This window comes from Lagopus leucura, unplaced genomic scaffold (assembly GCF_019238085.1).
Source record: "Lagopus leucura isolate 7727_CA_CO unplaced genomic scaffold, USGS_WTPT01 Super-Scaffold_797, whole genome shotgun sequence".
Taxonomy (NCBI): Eukaryota; Metazoa; Chordata; class Aves; order Galliformes; family Phasianidae; genus Lagopus; species Lagopus leucura.
Window position 1 is genome coordinate 2,339,538 of NW_024962259.1, and position 18,450 is coordinate 2,357,987.

The 18,450-nt window shown below is 43.0% G+C and overlaps 1 protein-coding gene across 4 annotated transcripts in view; it reads left to right on the forward strand.

Moving 5' to 3' along the window:
• TEX2 (testis expressed 2) overlaps window positions 1–18,450 on the forward strand; it is a 41,096-nt gene that overhangs the window by 1,853 nt on the left and 20,793 nt on the right. For 2 of the 4 annotated variants that reach the window (XM_042865136.1, XM_042865135.1), the window contains exon 2: window positions 15,436–17,090. In XM_042865136.1, the coding sequence (XP_042721070.1) occupies window positions 15,462–17,090 (1,629 nt within the window). In that variant the 5' untranslated portion in view covers window positions 15,436–15,461. Of the gene's footprint in view, window positions 1–25; window positions 88–690; window positions 861–15,435; window positions 17,091–18,450 lie in introns of those variants that run through there. The other 2 variants (XM_042865133.1, XM_042865137.1) reach the window with 2 other exon arrangements.

Sequence of the window (18,450 nt, forward strand, 5' to 3'; positions counted from 1 at the left end):
CTCATCCCTTCGCTGCCGCCCGGCGCGGCGCTGGAGGCGCGGGCCGCGGAACGCCGGGGCCGCGCCGGGCAGTGCCATGAGCCGCGGGTAAGGGAAGCGGGCAGGGCAAGGCAAGGCAGGGCCGCGCCGCCTCGTCTGGCTCCGCACGGCGCCGTGCTCCGCTCCGCCGCACCGGGAAGCGGCGCCGCAGCGCTCGGTGTGAGAAGCCAGAGCCCGGCGGGGTGCGGGCACGGAGCGAGGAGTGGAAGGGGCGTCCGGCGGCGGAGGAAGGCCGGGCCTGGGGCAGGGCGGAGCCGGGCCGGGGCCGAAGCGGCGAGGAGGGGGCGCCCCGCGGGGCTCCCCGGGCTCGGGCCGCGCCGGGCTGCGGCCGGTGCCGGCGGGTGAGCCGTGCTGGCGGTGCGGCCCGACCCGCCGTTATCCGTGCCGCTGTTGGGCGCGGGTCGGTGGGGCGCAGTTGGCTGAGGTGGGAGGTGCGCTCTGCCGGGGCCGCCGCCGGAGTGGAAGCGATGTCTTAAAAGCAGGCGGCACAGCGGGCTGTAACGCGTGTTCCTGGTGGAACTCGAGGGCGGAGAGCTGATCTGTCCGTCACCTCGAATTGTTTCCTTTTTCTTGTCCCAGGTGTCGGCGTTTCGGCTCCTGAGTCTCTTTTAATTGTTAATGTAATTATATTTTACCTGTCTGTTGCAGCTCAGTGTCGTTTCATCACGTTTCACCAAGTTCCTTCTAAATGTCTGTGCTCAACTTTTTGATGGTTGTATTTGTCGGCAAATGTCTGAAGGAGCTGCTGCAGCAGCTGTCATCTCGGGCAGTTCAGTGCGGCTGAAATGAAACTTTTGTAACTCCCCCGTTGTAACTGCGAGGTAAATCAGAGTGAGCCTGGAATGCTGTTAAGATGCTTTGTCATACTCCTCTGTCTTCACATAACTCCTCTTTCAAGATGTTCTTGCCTGCAGAACTCAGGGAAACAAGGCAGTTTCACAATCTCAGGGCTTTTTTTGGAATTTATAGTAACTATATTCCTAATCTGAATAAAACTAGGCAGTGGGAGTACTTGCTTTCAATTGTCTCTGAATTGGTGTTAAATTTGAAGATAAAAGCAATTTAACTTAAGCAAAAGAAAGTAACACTTTTAGTGTTAGAATTGGCTTTAAAGACTCAGGTTCATTTGTAATATATAAGAGGTTACCATTGTGATGGCCTTTAAAGCTGATCCAATGCAGTGCCCTGCTGCGGGTGGCATGTTATTAACTCTCCATGTAGGTGCTGAGGTATGAGGCAGTGTTTCTGAGCGGGGATAAGTAAGGAGCTTTGTCTTTTGAGCAAAAGCACAAAAAGATAATCCTGTGCTCAGAGGCATCTTTTATCAGACTCTGCTGCTTGATATCCCCTGTGCATTGTACTGGTGAGCTCAGCACGCCTTTGGGAAACTTTTGGTCTGTGCAGAGAATTTCTTTAAATGACCTGTGTTGCTTTTATTTTAGAAAAGAAAATCCATTAATGAAATCCAAAGTGAAAACTTGAAGTTCACGGCCCCATAAAGTATGTTTGTCAGTTGCTTACTGCTTTTAGTTTGGGTGATAAAACTGTTTAGTAGCTTTGAGTATTGATGGTGGTTATTTGTAAGTAAATGAAGTCTAAGACGACTGAATTACAAACTAAGGAATGTGAAGCTGGAAACATAAGCAGAATATTCAATGCAAGTAATTTCCCTTTTATGCTGTAAGTGTAAATAAAGCAATGGGTGATAGTGAAAGTTATTAGTAAAAAGGGGTAAAGTAACAGGAATAAGCTTAAAATCATGTTGATAAATGTTGAGATTGTGCTGCTGTAACCTCACCTTTCTATGCTACAGGAACCTGATCCGTTAGGTGAAATCAGAGTAAAGAAATCACTTCCAGCAAGCCTGAGAGGTTACTGACCTTGTCTTGTATGGGATGGACAGGTGACCGGTTCTGAGCTCAGCACTGAACATATGTAAAGGCACGCTCCTGTGATGGTGTTCCCCTGTCCTGTTCTCTGTGCAGTGCCCAGGACCAAGCCTTAGCCTGTTGTGGCCCAGGAGATGTGTAGCTTATGGTGTGGGGAGCTGAAGGAAAGAGCTTCTCAGTTAGGACAAATTGTAAGTTTCAAGGGACTGAGAAATAAATAGAGTAAATTTTGGTTTTATGTACTTTCTTGGAGCTTGAAAAAGTCGTTTAAAATCTCTGGATTTTTCTTCTTTTCTGTTGACAAGCTAGAAATGTTGCTGTCAGATATCTGCAGTAAATGGTAGTGTTAATTCAGTGTGCTCTGAAACATTTATCCTTGAATAAAGGCATTATGTCCTGGAAATCCTTACTGCCCAAGGTGAATCAATTAGATGACAACGTGTGTTGGAAAAGGAGAGTGCAATGTAGGTTGAGATATGAGCGAAATAACGATAAGAGTTAATGCTGTGAGCCTTCATGAGCACATAGTTGGTACTGGAAGAGCCATAATATATTCAGAGTAGAAATGTACTCTGGAAATGCATAATTGGAATTGGAAATGCATATGTGTGGCCAATAAAGGGAATGAACAATGACTTTTCTTACTCTAGGTAATGTAAAGTGGATGCTAGAAAGAATGCCCTGTGATTTCAAAGGGACAGATGTTGAAACTGAAATATGGAGAGAGTGATGCTACATGTCAGAGCTGAAGAAGAATAGCACTTAAGGGGCAAATGAGGGAGTTAAGTAAGGCAGTGTTGGCTTTGTGCTGGGACGTGGTGAAAGACTTGTTCAAAGAAAAGCCTCCACGCAGAGTTGTCTGAGCATTCATGTACCCTCTCTCACATGGACACCTGAGAACTGTGAAGGTCAAAGCCAGTCCTGCAACATTCCGTGCGACTAACCTTATTCCTGGGGTCCTCCCCTTGATGAAAGGCTCAACCTTGGCTCTACTGAGCGAGAGCTGGACCAAACTGACTCCAGTGTTCTCTTTCAGCATAAATTATTTTGTTATTATTTTGTTATTATAGAAGTGCTATAGAAAAGAAATGACAAGCGTAAATGTAACTTCCGTGCTCAGTGTAGGGCATCATCTCTCTCAGATTTTGATATCTCAGGTTATAAGCAAGATCACTGTATTTTAGACTTTCACTTACATTTCTGGAGGAAACATCAACCTGCCTGCAGTGGCACATAGCATCAGTGAGCCCTATTCATAAAACACTTCATTATTCCAAGGTGCTCTACAGTGATTGAAAAAGATACGTTCTTCTCTAAAGTGCTTTGTATTCCAGGAGGCAGCAATGACTAAATGAAGGCAATAGTGAGAAAATATGGGCAGGCCGTGATTTTTAGTGTATTAATGGTACAACTATTAAGCTTTTTTAAGGCATTGTGAGAAAGGAGAGACTTAAAAAAGAATTTGATGGAGAGCAATTTAGTAGCTCTATTGATTTTTATTAGATTTGGTTCCTTTAGTCTAATTCTCCTACTCACTGCCTTTTGTGTGCAGAAAATAGCTTATTTTCCAGGTGCCTTTTCAACTATTCGTGCTTTCTAACTACTTCAACCTCTTCCTGAGTTTGACTGAGCTCAGTTGGTGCAAAGGCTGCCTCCCAGGGAACAATCTCTTCTCTGTTGCCCTGTGACAGTGCCTCCAGCCTAACAGCTGGAGGAGTATTTGACATTAAGGGAGCAAAGGCAGGACTGCTATGCACAGTGTTGTCTGTCCATCAGAGGTACCACAGGCTTCTGTTAACAGGCTCTGAATTTTGACTGCAGGAAGTTAATAATAATCAGTCAAGATCCCATTATGACTTGAGGCAACAAAACATGAAGAGTTTGTGCTACGTGGCCATGCCTGTGTGTGCCTGTTCACCTGGGGTGTTTGAGGATTGATACTTAACCTCTTGAAGAGTCAGCAGTTGGGTTTGTTGTCCCTCAGAAGACCTGGAGATGAATGGAGTCGCCTGGGTCTGGACCAAGCTCTGCATAAGGGTTAAGTTGGCATTCTAGGAGAGAAGGTGACTGAGGGACACGGGGTGGCAAGGTCAGTAAAATGTAGTAAACACTGGTGTTCTCTCTTAAGGGCCAGGAGGGCAGCACAATTGAATTGTTGTATGAACTGGGCTTTGATATTCATTACCCAGCGGAGCTGTGGTTTATAAACTGTTCTGCCCTCTGACCTGGCTGGTGCTGGATGACAGGAACATGGCAAAAGAGTGTCCGTTGGTGCTGGAGCAAGTATTGGGTATCTTGGACCGCTTATCCTATTGGTGGTGGATTCTTACCCTGATGCTGTGAGAACATGGGATGGTCAGTTTAAAAGAGGGTCTCAGGAAACAGTTTCAAAATGCTTATTCAGGATTTAGGACATCCTAAGAAGTCCGAGTCCTAAAAATTGCTACACTGGGTTTAAGTAGCTTATGCAGAAGACTGAGAGCTCTGAGACTCTAGATCTTATTCTGCATTCTGAGTGTTGTGTTTGATTTCAGTTCCAGAATAGGACTGCCAAAATACAGGCACAAAGCAGGCTACTGTCTACCTTTGACACTGGAAATTTCAAAGCAGATCATGGCAGGCTGAAACATTCAACTGCAACCTGTTGTGAGCTGCAATGAAGTTATAGTCTGAAATTAAATAGCTGCAAAAATCATTTTGTGTCATTGGAAGCCAAGTTTAAGATAGAGGAATAATAATGTTTTATGAGCCCAAACACAGCCAAAGAGTAAGGCTTCTGTGGGAGGAAGGGAGATAGTCATGCTCATCACTGTGGTAGTTTGGTTGGGAAATAGTGCCTGACATGTGACAGCAGAGAGTGGGAGCTGCTGCCTAGGTTTGGCTCACAGTATCCTCTGGTTGAGCCTGGAAACTGTGCAACCCATTTTGCATTCTGTCCCAATACTTTTGTGTAACGTTTGGGGCTGAATGCATACGTAGATGTGTTTTGGTGGTAAATGAAGTGTATTTCTGTCCTGGTTTGTAAATGCTGTGAAGTTTGATAAGGCTTATCATTCCGAGACCTTCTCAGTGGCGCTTGTTGTCAAATTGCTTTCACATGTCTTTCTGTGTGACTTGGCTTGAAGTACTAAATGAACTGGGAGAAGAGGATAAGAAAGAAGAAGAGGTGATCTGTCAGCTCAAAAGCATGCAGGTTAATGAAGATTTTGCCAGGTCTTTAATAATCCTTCAGAGCAAATGCATGGCAACTCTTGCACTTTTAGGAAAATGATAACACTATTCATTTTATTACTTGTGTGAATTGTGAGAGATGTAAATGGAGGAAGGAGCAGTTGTACACAACAGCCATCTCCTGTTCTGTAATTCCTGTTACTGTTCCCTTTACAATAACAGGCCTCCTTTTCCAGGATGCTGAACTGACTAGTGTTACAAGAAGCTGAAGATTCATGCCTAACACTGCTAGAAAAACACGTGGACTCCGAGGCTGTAAGAAAAGATTGGGTTAGATTTAAGAGCATAAATGTCTGCTTGCATTGACCTTTCACTGTGAAGCTTTAGGGGTTGGTTCTTGAGTGTTGGATAGATGTTGTAAGTGTGTGATTTCTGTTGGGATCACTTTTCACTGTCATTTCTAGTAGCCAGATTTTTAAAATTCTAGCTAGATATTTTTTTATTCTTTCTACCAACCAAAAAGTTCAAAAATTAAGATGATAAAGAAGAGTAAATGGCTGTACAGCACTGTGGGTGTTGTTTTACTACTTCACTCTCATGGGTGTGTGTGTATGTGTATATATAAATATATATATATTTAAACTGCTTCCTGCATCCAGGTGCTACAAGCAGTGTATTTACCAGTGAGGCTGTTTAATGGAGAAGAGCTTGTCTCGCTGCATGGTGGTGAATGCAAGGTGAACAGATTTCCATTGCACTTCTGGGTTCCACTGGCACTGCTCTTCAGTTTCCCCAAAAGAGCACCCAGGCCAGTCTGTGAAGTCTTAACTATATATAGCATAACAGAGCCTGCCCTGGTTACTCCAGTCGTCAGCTGCTTGCCACCTCATCCTGGATGACTGGCAGAGCTGACACCTGTGCTTGGCTTCCCTGACACGACTGCTCACTAATTAAAAGCCTCTCTTAAATGATTGCACCCCTGCTGTATGGTGATGTGTGAGGAAGTATGTATGCACTTACTGAATTATTAATGTATGTAATTTAGAGTTTGTTACAGCTGATTGACTCTAACTAAAGAGTGTGGGGTAGATGTGTTAAGCATGTATACAAAAACGTTGCCTTGTCTCTGAGGTGAGAATTGCCTGCACAGTACTGTAATTGAAGAAAGCAGGATGTGGCTCAAAGACAGATATTTCCCTTTACCCTTTTGAGTCTATCTGGTGGCTTTCTGTTCTTTTATCTCCCAGCAAATCGAGACCTTAGCGTTAATGACCTACAGTAAAATTCCTTGCAGCTCCTTGAATGATGCTTTTTCTGTGAATGTGCACACAAAATGTAACCCGTGTACAGGGGAGGGAATTGGTTCTCAGTTTTATCAAGTAGTTGAGAATACAGACATTATCTCTGCAGTGGTGGAAACTTTTATGTTGTTGAAGTCATTGGTAGCTTTTGTTAGATAAACATAACTAAGATAGTAGCTGTTTATTGGATAGCAAATACAGGCTGAGAAAAAGGATTATTGTGGTCCTTTTTTAACTGAAAAAAAGTGCAAAGAAGAGTAAAAGCAGCAATGAATACTAGTTGAATCTGAAGAGCTGGAATTCTGAAAAATAATTAGGCCAAAAAGAAGCTATTTTCTTAGTCTTGCAGTATTAATACAGCAGGAAGCAATGGAATCTGGGTATACGTGGCCCTGAGGCACTGACTGTCTGCTCTTGTTTTCAGCTGCTGGGTTTGTCAGATGGGGTCTTGGAAGCAGCTCCCTCTGCTCCCATGTAGGGAAGTGGGACCTGCAGCTCTGTGTGCAGCTCTGTGTGCAGCAGGTCGGGGCTCCTGCCTGTGTCTGCCATACAGAGGCCTGGAGGAATGATTTTGTGTACACGTGTTGTCCCGTTAACCCTAGACTGCCTGAGGTCTTCTCTCCCCTGTGGGAAGGGCCTACATCTGCCTGCGTGCTAAATGAGTGAATTAAACCCTGTAGGAACAAATAATTGCTGAAAGGATGAGTAATGGCTGCGTTGCGTCCTGCACTGTTGATCTTTGGAAACTACTTTTCACCAGGGGGAGTGAGAACATTTTGCAGAGTGCTGAAAACTTGAGAAAGTGATCAAAGCCTTCTAAAAGATTTGTGTTAATTTTTGTCCTAAGTTCAGGACCAGGCAGGTGCTGCTGAAGCCACGTGGTGCTGAAGGGGAAGGAGAATGCAGTTTGTATTCCACCAGTCTTATTTTGTGTACTTCTTTTGAGACTTCACATGACAAAGCATCTTTCTAAAGTACTGCTACCAGTACTTATGTTTTGAGAGAGAAAAATGGAGCAAGAAGGATCTTCTCATGCTTTTGTCGTGTCAGGGTGCGAGCAAAAGGCCTCCAAGGTACGTGAAGGCCTCAGAGCATGCTGATTTTTTTTTTTTCTTATGACAGATGCATTGTGTTTATATCTTCTTTTCTATAACAGGATCCTGTTAATTCAGATTACTTGCCAAGTTGTTTTTCTTTGATGTATCTATCTGCCATAGTTTCTTAGCAATTAAGATTTTAAAAATATTTTGTGGGAGGTGCTCATCATTTTCTGACTCAGTTGATTTCAATAAGAATCAAGCCTGTAAAGCAGCTGTTACACTCAAGCAGTCTGTAATTGACCTATAATATACTGCAATTAAAATGTATATCAGCTTTTGGAAACACAAATTACCCCAATCATGCTTTGGGGAGGAAAGCTTAATATGTTAAGCTGTTACTGGTAGCTTATGATTTCTGCATACTGGTTGCCAGAATGAGATGGGCTGGATCACCTTCAGCAGGTTTTTAGTCTTTGCTACTGCCCCTTTGGTAAGTTAGTAGGTTCTATATGATGTGATTAGTTTGAGGCACTGTATGAGCACTAATTGTCAGTGAGGCAACAACATTTTTTATCGCTCCCTTTACAATTTTAAAACTCCAAATAATGTGATTACCTGCACAGGTCCGTCAAAGCAGTCTGGAAATGTAGTCTGCAAACCATTTCCTTCCCAAATCAGATCATGCAGAGCTTTATTTGGTGGTGTGGTACTGATGTGTGCTGCTTGCCTTTGCAGTTTCTGGGCAGCATGAGTTGTAGCAAATACCCTCATTGGTTTTCCTCACACCCGGTGGCAGAGCAGAGTTGTTTGCAAGGCAGCCTCCTGGCTGAAGTACCTGAAGCAGGAAGAACTATTTAAGAACTAAAACAAATCTTGCAGGACACGCTGACTTTTGGTTTGAATTACTGTTGAATTCCTTTTGTTCCACCGCCTCTCAAAGTCTGAAAATTCACAGCTGTGAGAAGACTGGATGTGAAGATGTGCTGTTAGTGACCTTTTCCTTTGGAGCCCTCTGGGAATTGCATTTTCAGACTTCTGAGAAATTCTGGTCTGCCCTATCTAGAAGGCGTTTTTTTTGCATTCATCAAAGACTCTTCTTGCTTCCGTGGGTAGGTGAGCTGGAAGGAGGGAGGCCTGTGTAACCAGGGCCCCCTCTGTCAGCAGCCCTCTCTTTTAACAGCCATGGCTTGCTGTGTGCCTGAGTGTCTTAGGCTAATGAACTTTCCCATTAGAGTTCATCTACCTTTGTGCATATGAATACTTCTTGATTTGTGTGTATCTAAGGTAGATGCTGCACCAAGCCTGACATTGCTTGTTTTTCTTTACTTTCTCTGCCAACTGCCTGGGGATTTGCTGTCCAGCAGTTGAAAAAGTACCACCAGAACTGGAGGATGAAAGGTCAGAGAGCAGCTAATCCTCAGATAACAGCATGCCTGGGGCGTGTGGGTCCTGGGCACCTGAAGGCATCTGTGCTTCTGTTGAGGAGAGGAGGGAAGCAATGAGGAAAGAGAGACACCACACCACGTGTCTTTCAAGAGATGCATCCTAATAATACACGAGTTTGTTTGGTTTGATATCATACAAGATGTGAGGTTTTTTGGTGTTAGTGAGAGGAATGTAAATGTAAAGAAGTTCTTGAACACTCACTTGTTCCTTGTGTGCAATTCCTCCTGCTGATAATGCATTTGGATGGTTGAGTGAATGAGTGTAACACTATTCTGGTAAACCCTTCTTGATTGAGGATTCAGAGCAGCCTGTTTCTGTAAGTCACTTAGTGACATTCCCCCAAAGTTTTTTATAGCGACCTTTAATTTAATCAGTGCTGTGGGCAGCATTCTCAACTGTGGAGTAATCCAAAGGGGTTTTAGGTAATCTTTCATCAGATTAATGAGGAGTGGATTCTTTAATTTTTATTTTTTTTATTTTATTTATTTATTTTTTTCCTCCCCCGTGAGATAAGGAGAGAGTTGCTGCTATGTCCATTAGTGCTGTCCCTCAGCATCTGCCCTCTCCATAAGATGTAATTTTTTGAGGTGTAAATCTTTTTGAGTTTTTGTGTCTTTGAGGAACATGGTTTAGTGAGAACTACTGGTAATGGGCAGATGGTTGGACTGGATGATCTCGTAGGTTTTTCTGACCTTGGTGATTCCGTGATTCTAAAGATACGCAGCTTCTGCAGTGCCAGTAATTTAGATTTGTCCTCTCTTCCCTTTTAGAAGAAAGCAGATGCAGCAGTTCTGTGTTTTGTGCTCTGGATTGCATGGGAACCAGTGGGCTCTTTTGCTCTCTATGCTATCATGTGATGGAAGGGTGTGTGGTGGTGGCTGGTGCAGCAGCTCTGGGAGATGGGCTCAACCCAGCTCCTGTGCTGGGCAGGAGAGCTGGCTGCAGGCTGTGCCGCAGGCTCATCCTCCATCTGTTCCACTGCTCTGTTGGTAGTGCCTTTATTTCTAAATCCCATCCACAGGAGTACTAAATAGAGACGTTTGTGGATGATGAGGAAACAAGAATAAAATAGTTAATAGGAGGAAAGCAGGAATTATATGCTGAAAGTTGAACGTGCTCTCCTTGTGCAAACTGGGAATCCACTGCCTGCAGTGACATTACACAGCTGCTGTCCAGGCACGCCATCAGGTTTGTTGCACTGCTGAAGTCATTCCTCCTTGCTGCCTGCAACCCTCTTCTCCCAGCTCTGGGGATGTGCACGCACTGTGCTGCTATGTTTTCCCAGCCAGCTTTGTCTCATGCTGTGGCAGACTTGCTGTTGGCCCTGTGCTTCATCTAATGCCAACGTGAGTTGCTTTGGCTGCTGGTGCTGAGGCTTGCTTCTGTTGTCCAGCAGCACAGCATCACTGTTAGTGGAACCCAAGGCCATGGGCTGGAAGGGGCTGGGAGCCCCCGCTGTCCTGCAGCTGCACTGCGGGCAGTTGGCAGCAGCCTTCTGTGCTCTGCATGTCTTCGTTTGTAAAAATAATAAATATGGCAAAAAATGGCGAGGTAGTGACTCTTCTCCACCCATCGGTTGCTGTTCTGTGTGTTATTGCATGTTTTGGTTTGTGCTTTGGATTAACTTTTTTCCTCTCTTTCCAAACATTCTGTTTCCTGTAAATGCTGTGTCACTTCACAGTGGCATTTAGCAAGTTAATGTTTTCTGGGCTTTTGGGCAGCTTCTAACTGCTTCCTCTTCTGTTTGTCACAGTTAAACTCTGGTGCAGAGTTATGAAGTTCTTGATGCAAGGGATGTGTCATGGAAGGAGAATGGGGAAGATTAATAAGTAATCTTTTATTGGAGGAGGCAGAGAAGCTGAGGTGATGGCTGACCTTTCTGAAGTCCTTGGGGAGAATGTTAAGATAGAATAGACCCACTTAGCTAACATTAAACAGTTTTTCTCCGTTCTTCTTTGAAACATTGCAGATAGGAGCTAGTAGAAAGGGCCTTATTAGCATTGTCTGTATTCAAAATTGCTGGGACTTCCATCAGGCTACTTATTTGCCACTGCAATTTGTATTTGACCTTTCTGTCCTAGGTTTTGGTAAATAACTGCTCTTACATCTCTGATTTATAGTTATCATTATAAGCATTCTCATTGGTGATACATTTATATGAAAAGTCCTAAGCAAGATTTCAAGTTTTCCTTGATATATCTGAACGCTCATTATTTAACTTGGATTTTCCTAACCTTAAATGCATTTGCATGAAAGATAATCCTTCCTTTATGAGGCTCAGAAAGAACTCCTCTTACAGGTATTCTAACTAGTTTAGTTATGATAACCTGGTTGACCTTTGTTAGAGGTATGCTCTATGGAAAATTGGTATATATGGTATGTGGAGGGTGACTTCACCTCTTCTGGCTGTGTGGGCTATTTGCTGTAATCCTGATGTTGTTTCCTGTTGCACACATTGGACTGCATTCTTCCAATAGTTCTTGAATGATATAAAATATTTGTGTTTCTTTCAAGCCTGTCTTTCCCTGTTTGTAACTCCAAATTTCCTATGGGAAAGTTTTATCACTGTTTTTTCCCACTTGCATCTCAAATTCAGTTGCATTTGACTTGAAAGGTGAAGCAAAACATTCTTCTTAGTCATGTTGGGAAACAAACTTCAAAGTATTAACTTCAGGTAACTGGATCTCTGACACGCAGGTTTCACAGGGCGATCATGTGATGCTAATTATGCTAATTACCAACAGCTTTTATGTACTTCATTTAAAAGTAATGACTTGAGGATGTTAAAAGAGTAGTAGGTGTTAGCTATGGAATACATTAACTCATGGAGATTCTAGGGAAGATTTGAATGGTGAGTGATAAGAAAGGATGTTGAAATTGGGTTTTGTGTCTTCTTTTGTCTCTTGCGGTATAAATGTGTTCAATGAGATGAAATTCATATGGCAGATAATGTTCCGTGAGCTGTGTTCTCTGTTTCACTGAGATCATTCTGGACTAAATGCACTGAAATTGGCTTCCTAGGCTGCCACTGTGGCCTAAATCATGTCTGTAACCGATAGGATCGCTGATACCCATGCTGTGTTCTGTAGTACTTGAAATGAGACTTCTGGTTCTTAATGGAAGGAATTTTATGTGATGCTTTGAGTTTTCTGCTATGTATTTTAAATGAGTATTGAAGAATTGCAACAGTCCTCCCGTATCTCAGTGTTGGAAAGAAGATATTGGCATCAGAATTGTCCTGTCTGTGTTAATGTAAGAAAGATCTTCTGTAGCAATTCTGCCACGTGGAATTGCTGTCTCAAACACATCACTTCTCCTTCCTACCCAAATGGAGGGTAGATTTACGGTATGAATCAATTATCTGTCTTCAGTTTGACACTTGGAAATGACTATTGAATAACCCAAGAGACAAAATAGATCCCCGAAAGAACTACTCCTTCTTCCCCAGCCTGGGAGACAGAAGCTTGCCGAGAGATTTGCGTCTTTAAAGAGCAATGGCACAGAGGGAAGTAGGTGTGAGCAGAGATGTAATCAGACAGTCTTTCCATTTGAATAGTGATGGCAATCTGCATGAAGTCAAAGTGTGGCATTTAAGTAATCAAATTGGTGGCTTCCTCAATAGCAGTTAGGGCTTGTTCTTCTGATGCAATTGATAGATAAAGGGGGGAAAAATTAAAATGGTTTTTAATAACCTGTAGGGCCTTTTCTTCACTCAGCAAGGAACAAATTCATGTTTTATGTAAAGCACTTTTTTCTGATCTATGCTTAACATCAGTGAGGCCTGGAAATACCCTGCCACGTTTATGAACCTTGCTACAGATTTTTGCAAGGGTGTTTGTGAGGGGAGATGCCCTTTCCCTTGGTGCAGATGTTGCATTAAGTCATAGCGGTGTGGCTGCATCGTTGGCCTGTTGCAATGTGTGAACTCAGTCACCCAATTTGCAATCTTCGTCCAGCTGAGTGATTACGAAAAGCTCTGAATTGCTCGACTGAATTTTCCTTCCTCAGTTAATAAATGTGGCTCAGTTGAGCTGTGTGTGAGGTGGATAAAGTAAGCATGGTGCACACAACTTTGATCTGTTCCTTTAAGTTGGTTCCAACTCTGTTGCTTTGTGCATTGGTTTAATCTCTTTCTAAACTGTTAGCGTGAAAGTGCTTTGTTTTGTCTGTAAAGTTGACAGTGGAGCTGTCTCAAGTAGGCAATGCAGTGCCTTTTAAGTATCAATGCTCATAATAGAAGGTTTCCTTTCGCAAGTGTAAATATAGGACTGACTTGAATTCATGAGTGCTGAGAGGTTGTACAAACAGAAGACAATCTCAGCCTATTCTCAAGGCCTGGAAGAGAACTGGATATAGATTTTTTATTTTTTTTTTTTACCTGTGGACTTGAAGATGATAAAACTTCAAAATTCTTGGCTAAGGGGTCTCATTTTGAGTGGAACTGAGAGGAATTTTGGTGCAATTGTGAAACAACCGTGATACTTCTTGTATTATAGAGGGTTTGAGTGGGGGTGAATCCTTTCAAAAGTTTTTGTTTGGGTTTGATTTTCTTTTCTAATATATATATATATTTAAATTGGCTCTGTCTTAGATGTGAAATTGTCGAGTTTAATTGGGTCAAGGAGAGATTTGGTTACCAATAATGCCATTGTTCAGTTTCTGAAAGGACCCCCAGTGATTTGGAGGGTGCTTGAAAGGCAGAAAGGCCCAGTCACCTTCCAAAGAGTGTATGAAAGTATTGGTTGTTTGTTTCTCTGTTTACAGGGGTTGCTAAGAGTAGGTCTGTAATAATATGCTCCCACCCTCAAGCTAGATCTAAATGTGCAGTGCTGAAAGTGGCCCAAATCAGTGAGCTGTGGCTCGTCTGGTGGCTGGGCTGAAGTTGTGTTGCTCTTCCCCCATGCCAGACTTTTCCCCTAGACTTAGTTGCTGACATGTGCTGCTTCTCTAAGGTAAGAATGTGGGTTCTGAATCATTCCTACCTTCCTTGAATGACTCTTCTGTGCTCTGCCTGTTTCTTTCCAAGTGGATACAGCAAGCAGGTAAATGTCCTTGTTAGTTGAGGAGCGCGGTGTAGCTTGCAGAATCCTCACTGAGCAATTGAAGGCCAAATGTATGATTAGCAGCAGATGTTTGTACACATGAATTGTTTAAAGTGTTGTTACTGCTAGCTTGGAAATGCATCGAAGTTTGGTTTACATGATGAAACACATTCAGCTGTGCTTTGTGAATGATGGGAGAGGGAGTAAATGCTCAGTTAAACAGCCTAGGTGCACCTGATTCTCTCTAGTTTGCAGACAGGACAGAAGTAGACTTACTCTGAACATCATCGTACAGTATCTCTGTTCTTTGTGTATGTATACATATTCTGCGAGTTCCTGATTGCTGATATCCTTCTAATCAGCAGTGGAGGTCCAAAGCTTTAGTTATCTCTTGACAGTAATCTGCTTTGTGAACCTTATCCCACTTCTCATGCAAGTATGGGCTGTCTGCTCTCCATAGCTGTGATTGTAACCAGAGATGTGTATCATAGGTCAAAACTTAGCATTGCCCATTAGTGATACAGAGTTAAGGTTACTCAAAAGAATTGTAACATAAATTTCCACTACCATAGCCAAAAGTCGCATACTAACAAAATTATTGCAATAACTTAATTCCTTTTGAGGTCTCCCTGTGCTGTGGGTTGAGCTTTTCTGTGGTTTACTGGAAAAGCTGTAGCCTCTGGCTGAATTGCTTCTGCTTTACAAATAGTTGATATCTTTGTTAGAGAGCAGAATGGACATAGACAACACGTTCTGGATGTCGTGCACAATGGTGAATATATAGGTAGTTAAGGTAAACAAGCGTGACTGCTTGGATATCTCCATAGGCATTCTCCCCACCCTTCCACTCCCAAGGTCTCAGAGTAAAATCTGACTTTTTCCTCTTCCTGTCTTTGAATGGGAATTGTCAAAGCTGATTCTCATGAGTCCTTTCTGTGACATGTGCTGTGAGAGCAGGAGATAGGATACAAATACAGAAACCTTCCCTCACCAATAGGCATCCCAATTAGTCATCCCCTGTGTAATAAGAGCACGTTAGTGCAGCAACACTGCTAAAAGGTGTCGTGGCCTGAGTCGACCACGTGCTGCCCAACACCTGCTCTCTCTCTGGGTGTTCCTGTTTGTCAGAAGCTGAATTGTGGTGTGCTGACAATGTGTTGTCATCCAGGTGCAGAACACATCCCCAGCTACTGCACTGCAATGCAGCTGTGCTCGTGAGGAAGGGCTGATGCTGTCCTCTGTTGAGATGTTCAGATCTAATTCATTTTGCTGTATTAACTTTCTGCTCAAATACATTTCTAGGATATTTAGTCCTAGAATTCTTAATTTTAAGTAGACAACTTAATTTTGTGTTCCATCCAGTCATGCTTCCAGCTGAAAAACAAAAAATATGAAAAGACCACCTGAACACTTGTACATGTTTCTGTCTTTGCTTTGAGTTTCAAGCTTTGCTTTATTTAAGACATTAAAAAAATGCATGTAACGTGGTTTTATGTTTTCTTTACAGACTCTGACGCATCTGTGGGACCTGCAATGACAAGTCAGAACAGTAGCCATGCAGAGAAAACTGGTGAAATGTCCTCAAAGCAGCCAGCACCAAAAGTGCAGGTCCAACGATCTGTCTCCCGAGAAACCATCACTATTCATTTCTCTGCATTTGGGAAGGAGGAAGAAGAGGAGGAAGAGGAGTTTAAGGAATTTCTTGATGAGGAACTAGATGACCAAAGCATTGTAACAGCACTTGAAGCCAAGGAAGACCTCTGCTTTGAGCATACCGGCCATGATTTTTCTGGTCCAGCTACCTCGCTTAACATGGCCAACTCTGCATCACTGCTGTCCTCATCACCTGCAGTTCTGCCAGCTGCAGACGCCGTAAAGCTGTTGGATTCTCCTTCCACATCCCAAGTACTCAGTGCAGTGCCACTAGTCCTGTCTCCCTCATCACACTCTTGTCATACGTTTAGCTTGTCGGGTGCGTCACCACCTGTGGAACAGAAGGCCAACTTCTCGTCTTCCCCATCCTCATCTCCTTCCAGATCAGTTGTCTGCCCTAGTGCGTCATCCACCATTTCTAGTTCCAAGCCTTTTAAGGGTTTAGTCAAGTCCCTTTCAACAGATGTGGAACCAAAAGAGCCAACCCCACCAATGAGACATAGACAGTTAATGAAAACCTTAGTGAAATCTCTGTCTACAGACACTTCTAAACAAGAATCCGAAGCTGTGTCATACAGACCACCGGACTCGAAACTGAACTTGCATCTGTTCAAACAGTTCACTCAGCCTCGAGCTACAGGTGGTGATTCCAAAACTGCTCCCTCATCTCCATTAACATCTCCCTCTGACACTCGTTCCTTTTTTAAAGTACCTGAAATGGAGGCTAAAATTGAAGATACTAAAAGACGCCTTTCTGAAGTGATCTATGAGCCTTTTCAGCTGCTCAGTAAAATAATGGGTGATGAAAGTAGTAGCCACAGGCCCAAAGCCTTATCTTCAAGTGCTTCAGAACTCTCAAACCTTTCCAGTTTGAATGGCCATTTGGAAAGCAATAACAACTACAGCATTAAGGAAGAGGAATGTGATTCTGAAGGGGATTTGTATGGAAGTGACTCTAACGTGAGTAAGAACGATCAGTCAAAAACAGCTGAGGAACATGCAAAAGAGACAGAGACCAAAAGCTCTCAGTCCGCAAGCACAAAGGATGTGAGTTCGAAAACTTCACTCGTACTTGAAAAATGTTCACTGTCTGCACTAGCAAGCAGAGAGGATGAGGAGTTTTGTGAACTGTATTCTGAAGACTTTTCCTTGATAGAGGATGAAAGCAAAACCGATAAACGTTCTGAAACTTTGCTCGATCTCGAGATGACTGATGAAAATGGTGTTATGCTCAGTAGTGAAGAAGAAAGTAATCTGTGTGTGCAACAGCCTAAAATACCAGTAAAAACTTTATACTTCTTAACACTGTTAGTCTATGCTTACTTTATTATTCCTCTCCCTGGCTACTTAAGTGGACTCCTCTTTGGAATGGCCCTTGGATTTATGACAGCTGTCTGTGTGATTTGGCTGCTTACTCCACGTACTCATGAATATCTCAAGTTTCGTGAAAGTATGAAAAGGCAATGGAATACAGGAGCTCTAGACATCAAGGAACCTGAAATACTGAAGGTGAGCTCGTGGTACTTTGTCTGTATGCGTTATTTTGAGTCAGAGCAGTAAACTGGATATTCTGAAGTTGTAAGTGATCTGAATTATTACCATTAGCATTTCTAGTGTTTGCATAGGGTCAGTTGGCTTTGAGGGATGGATTCTGTAATGGTTTAGTATTCTAAAATATATGTGGCTTCAATGTCCTTAAGGATTAGTTAATTAAACAGTTAGGGATGGAGTACAAAAGCCAGTTTTTGCTGGCTGCCGACAGAAATTGCATGCCCACCTATCTTGATATTGCTTATTTTTCGTGAGTGATGTGAGTCGCAGTCTTTAATTGGTTGTTGTGAATGCAGACTGAATGCACCTGTCTACCCACTGGATATACACACTGCTTACGTGTACAAATCTTGACAGACTTTCACTTTTGTCCTTTGTCCCTTGGATGCTGAAATCTTGCGTATCAGTTTGCCTTGATACGTGAAAAGTTGATAAAGATCCTGATAATCGTTGCTGGCTGCTGTTAATGTGGCTCTTGAAGGTGTTAGTTGTTAGTCAGGAACCTTAAATACATCTTAATGCTTCTATTCAGGAGGTCTATTTTAAGAGAGTAGCTGTAGGCAAGAAATGCACTGTGCAAAGGGATCTGTATGAATGTAGATTAATGTTGTGTATGACCTAATGAGTACTACTTGTGCTTGTTAACATACATGGTAATAGTCTTTAATATGTAAAAGCCCTATAGAAATGCTTTTTAATCCTTCATGAGTTGAAAATGCAGCTCATGCTTGTACTGGAGCATTATAATACGATTAAGCAGGTTGCAAGTTATTCCTCCCTTGTACAAATATTCTGTATTTGCTTCTGTCAAAACAATACTGGGCAGTTCTGATCCTCTGCCAAATGGGAGAAAGGTTTGACCTGTAACAAAACCCATGTGAATGCAGGAGAACCAAGCTTGAGGATGAGGATGGTGTCTTCAGAGCTTAATGGTCTTCTGTTCCAGCCTGACCTGATTTCATGCTGATGTGCTAAGAGCTAGAAGTAAGGCCCCTTTATGGGGCTCTGGAAGTTGGGATTCTGCCAAACCACTGTCATGCTATTTCTGCATGAGCACGTGCATGTTCTCTGCCATGCAAACTTCTCAGACAGCGGTTATGTTTTCCTTGATTTTCAACACCTAGTGGAAAATGGGAGTTCCCCACCAGCAGGTGCCAAGGTACCTGAGCACACACTGCCATAAAAGCAGTCCTCCCACTGCTCTGACCAGATGCTTTTTTCAGGTTTGGTACTGTGCTGCTTGGGAGGCGCTTTCTCCCATTTTCAGCTGTGAGTTCCGAGCAGCTGCTGACCTTCAGAACTGGAGATCACAGGATCA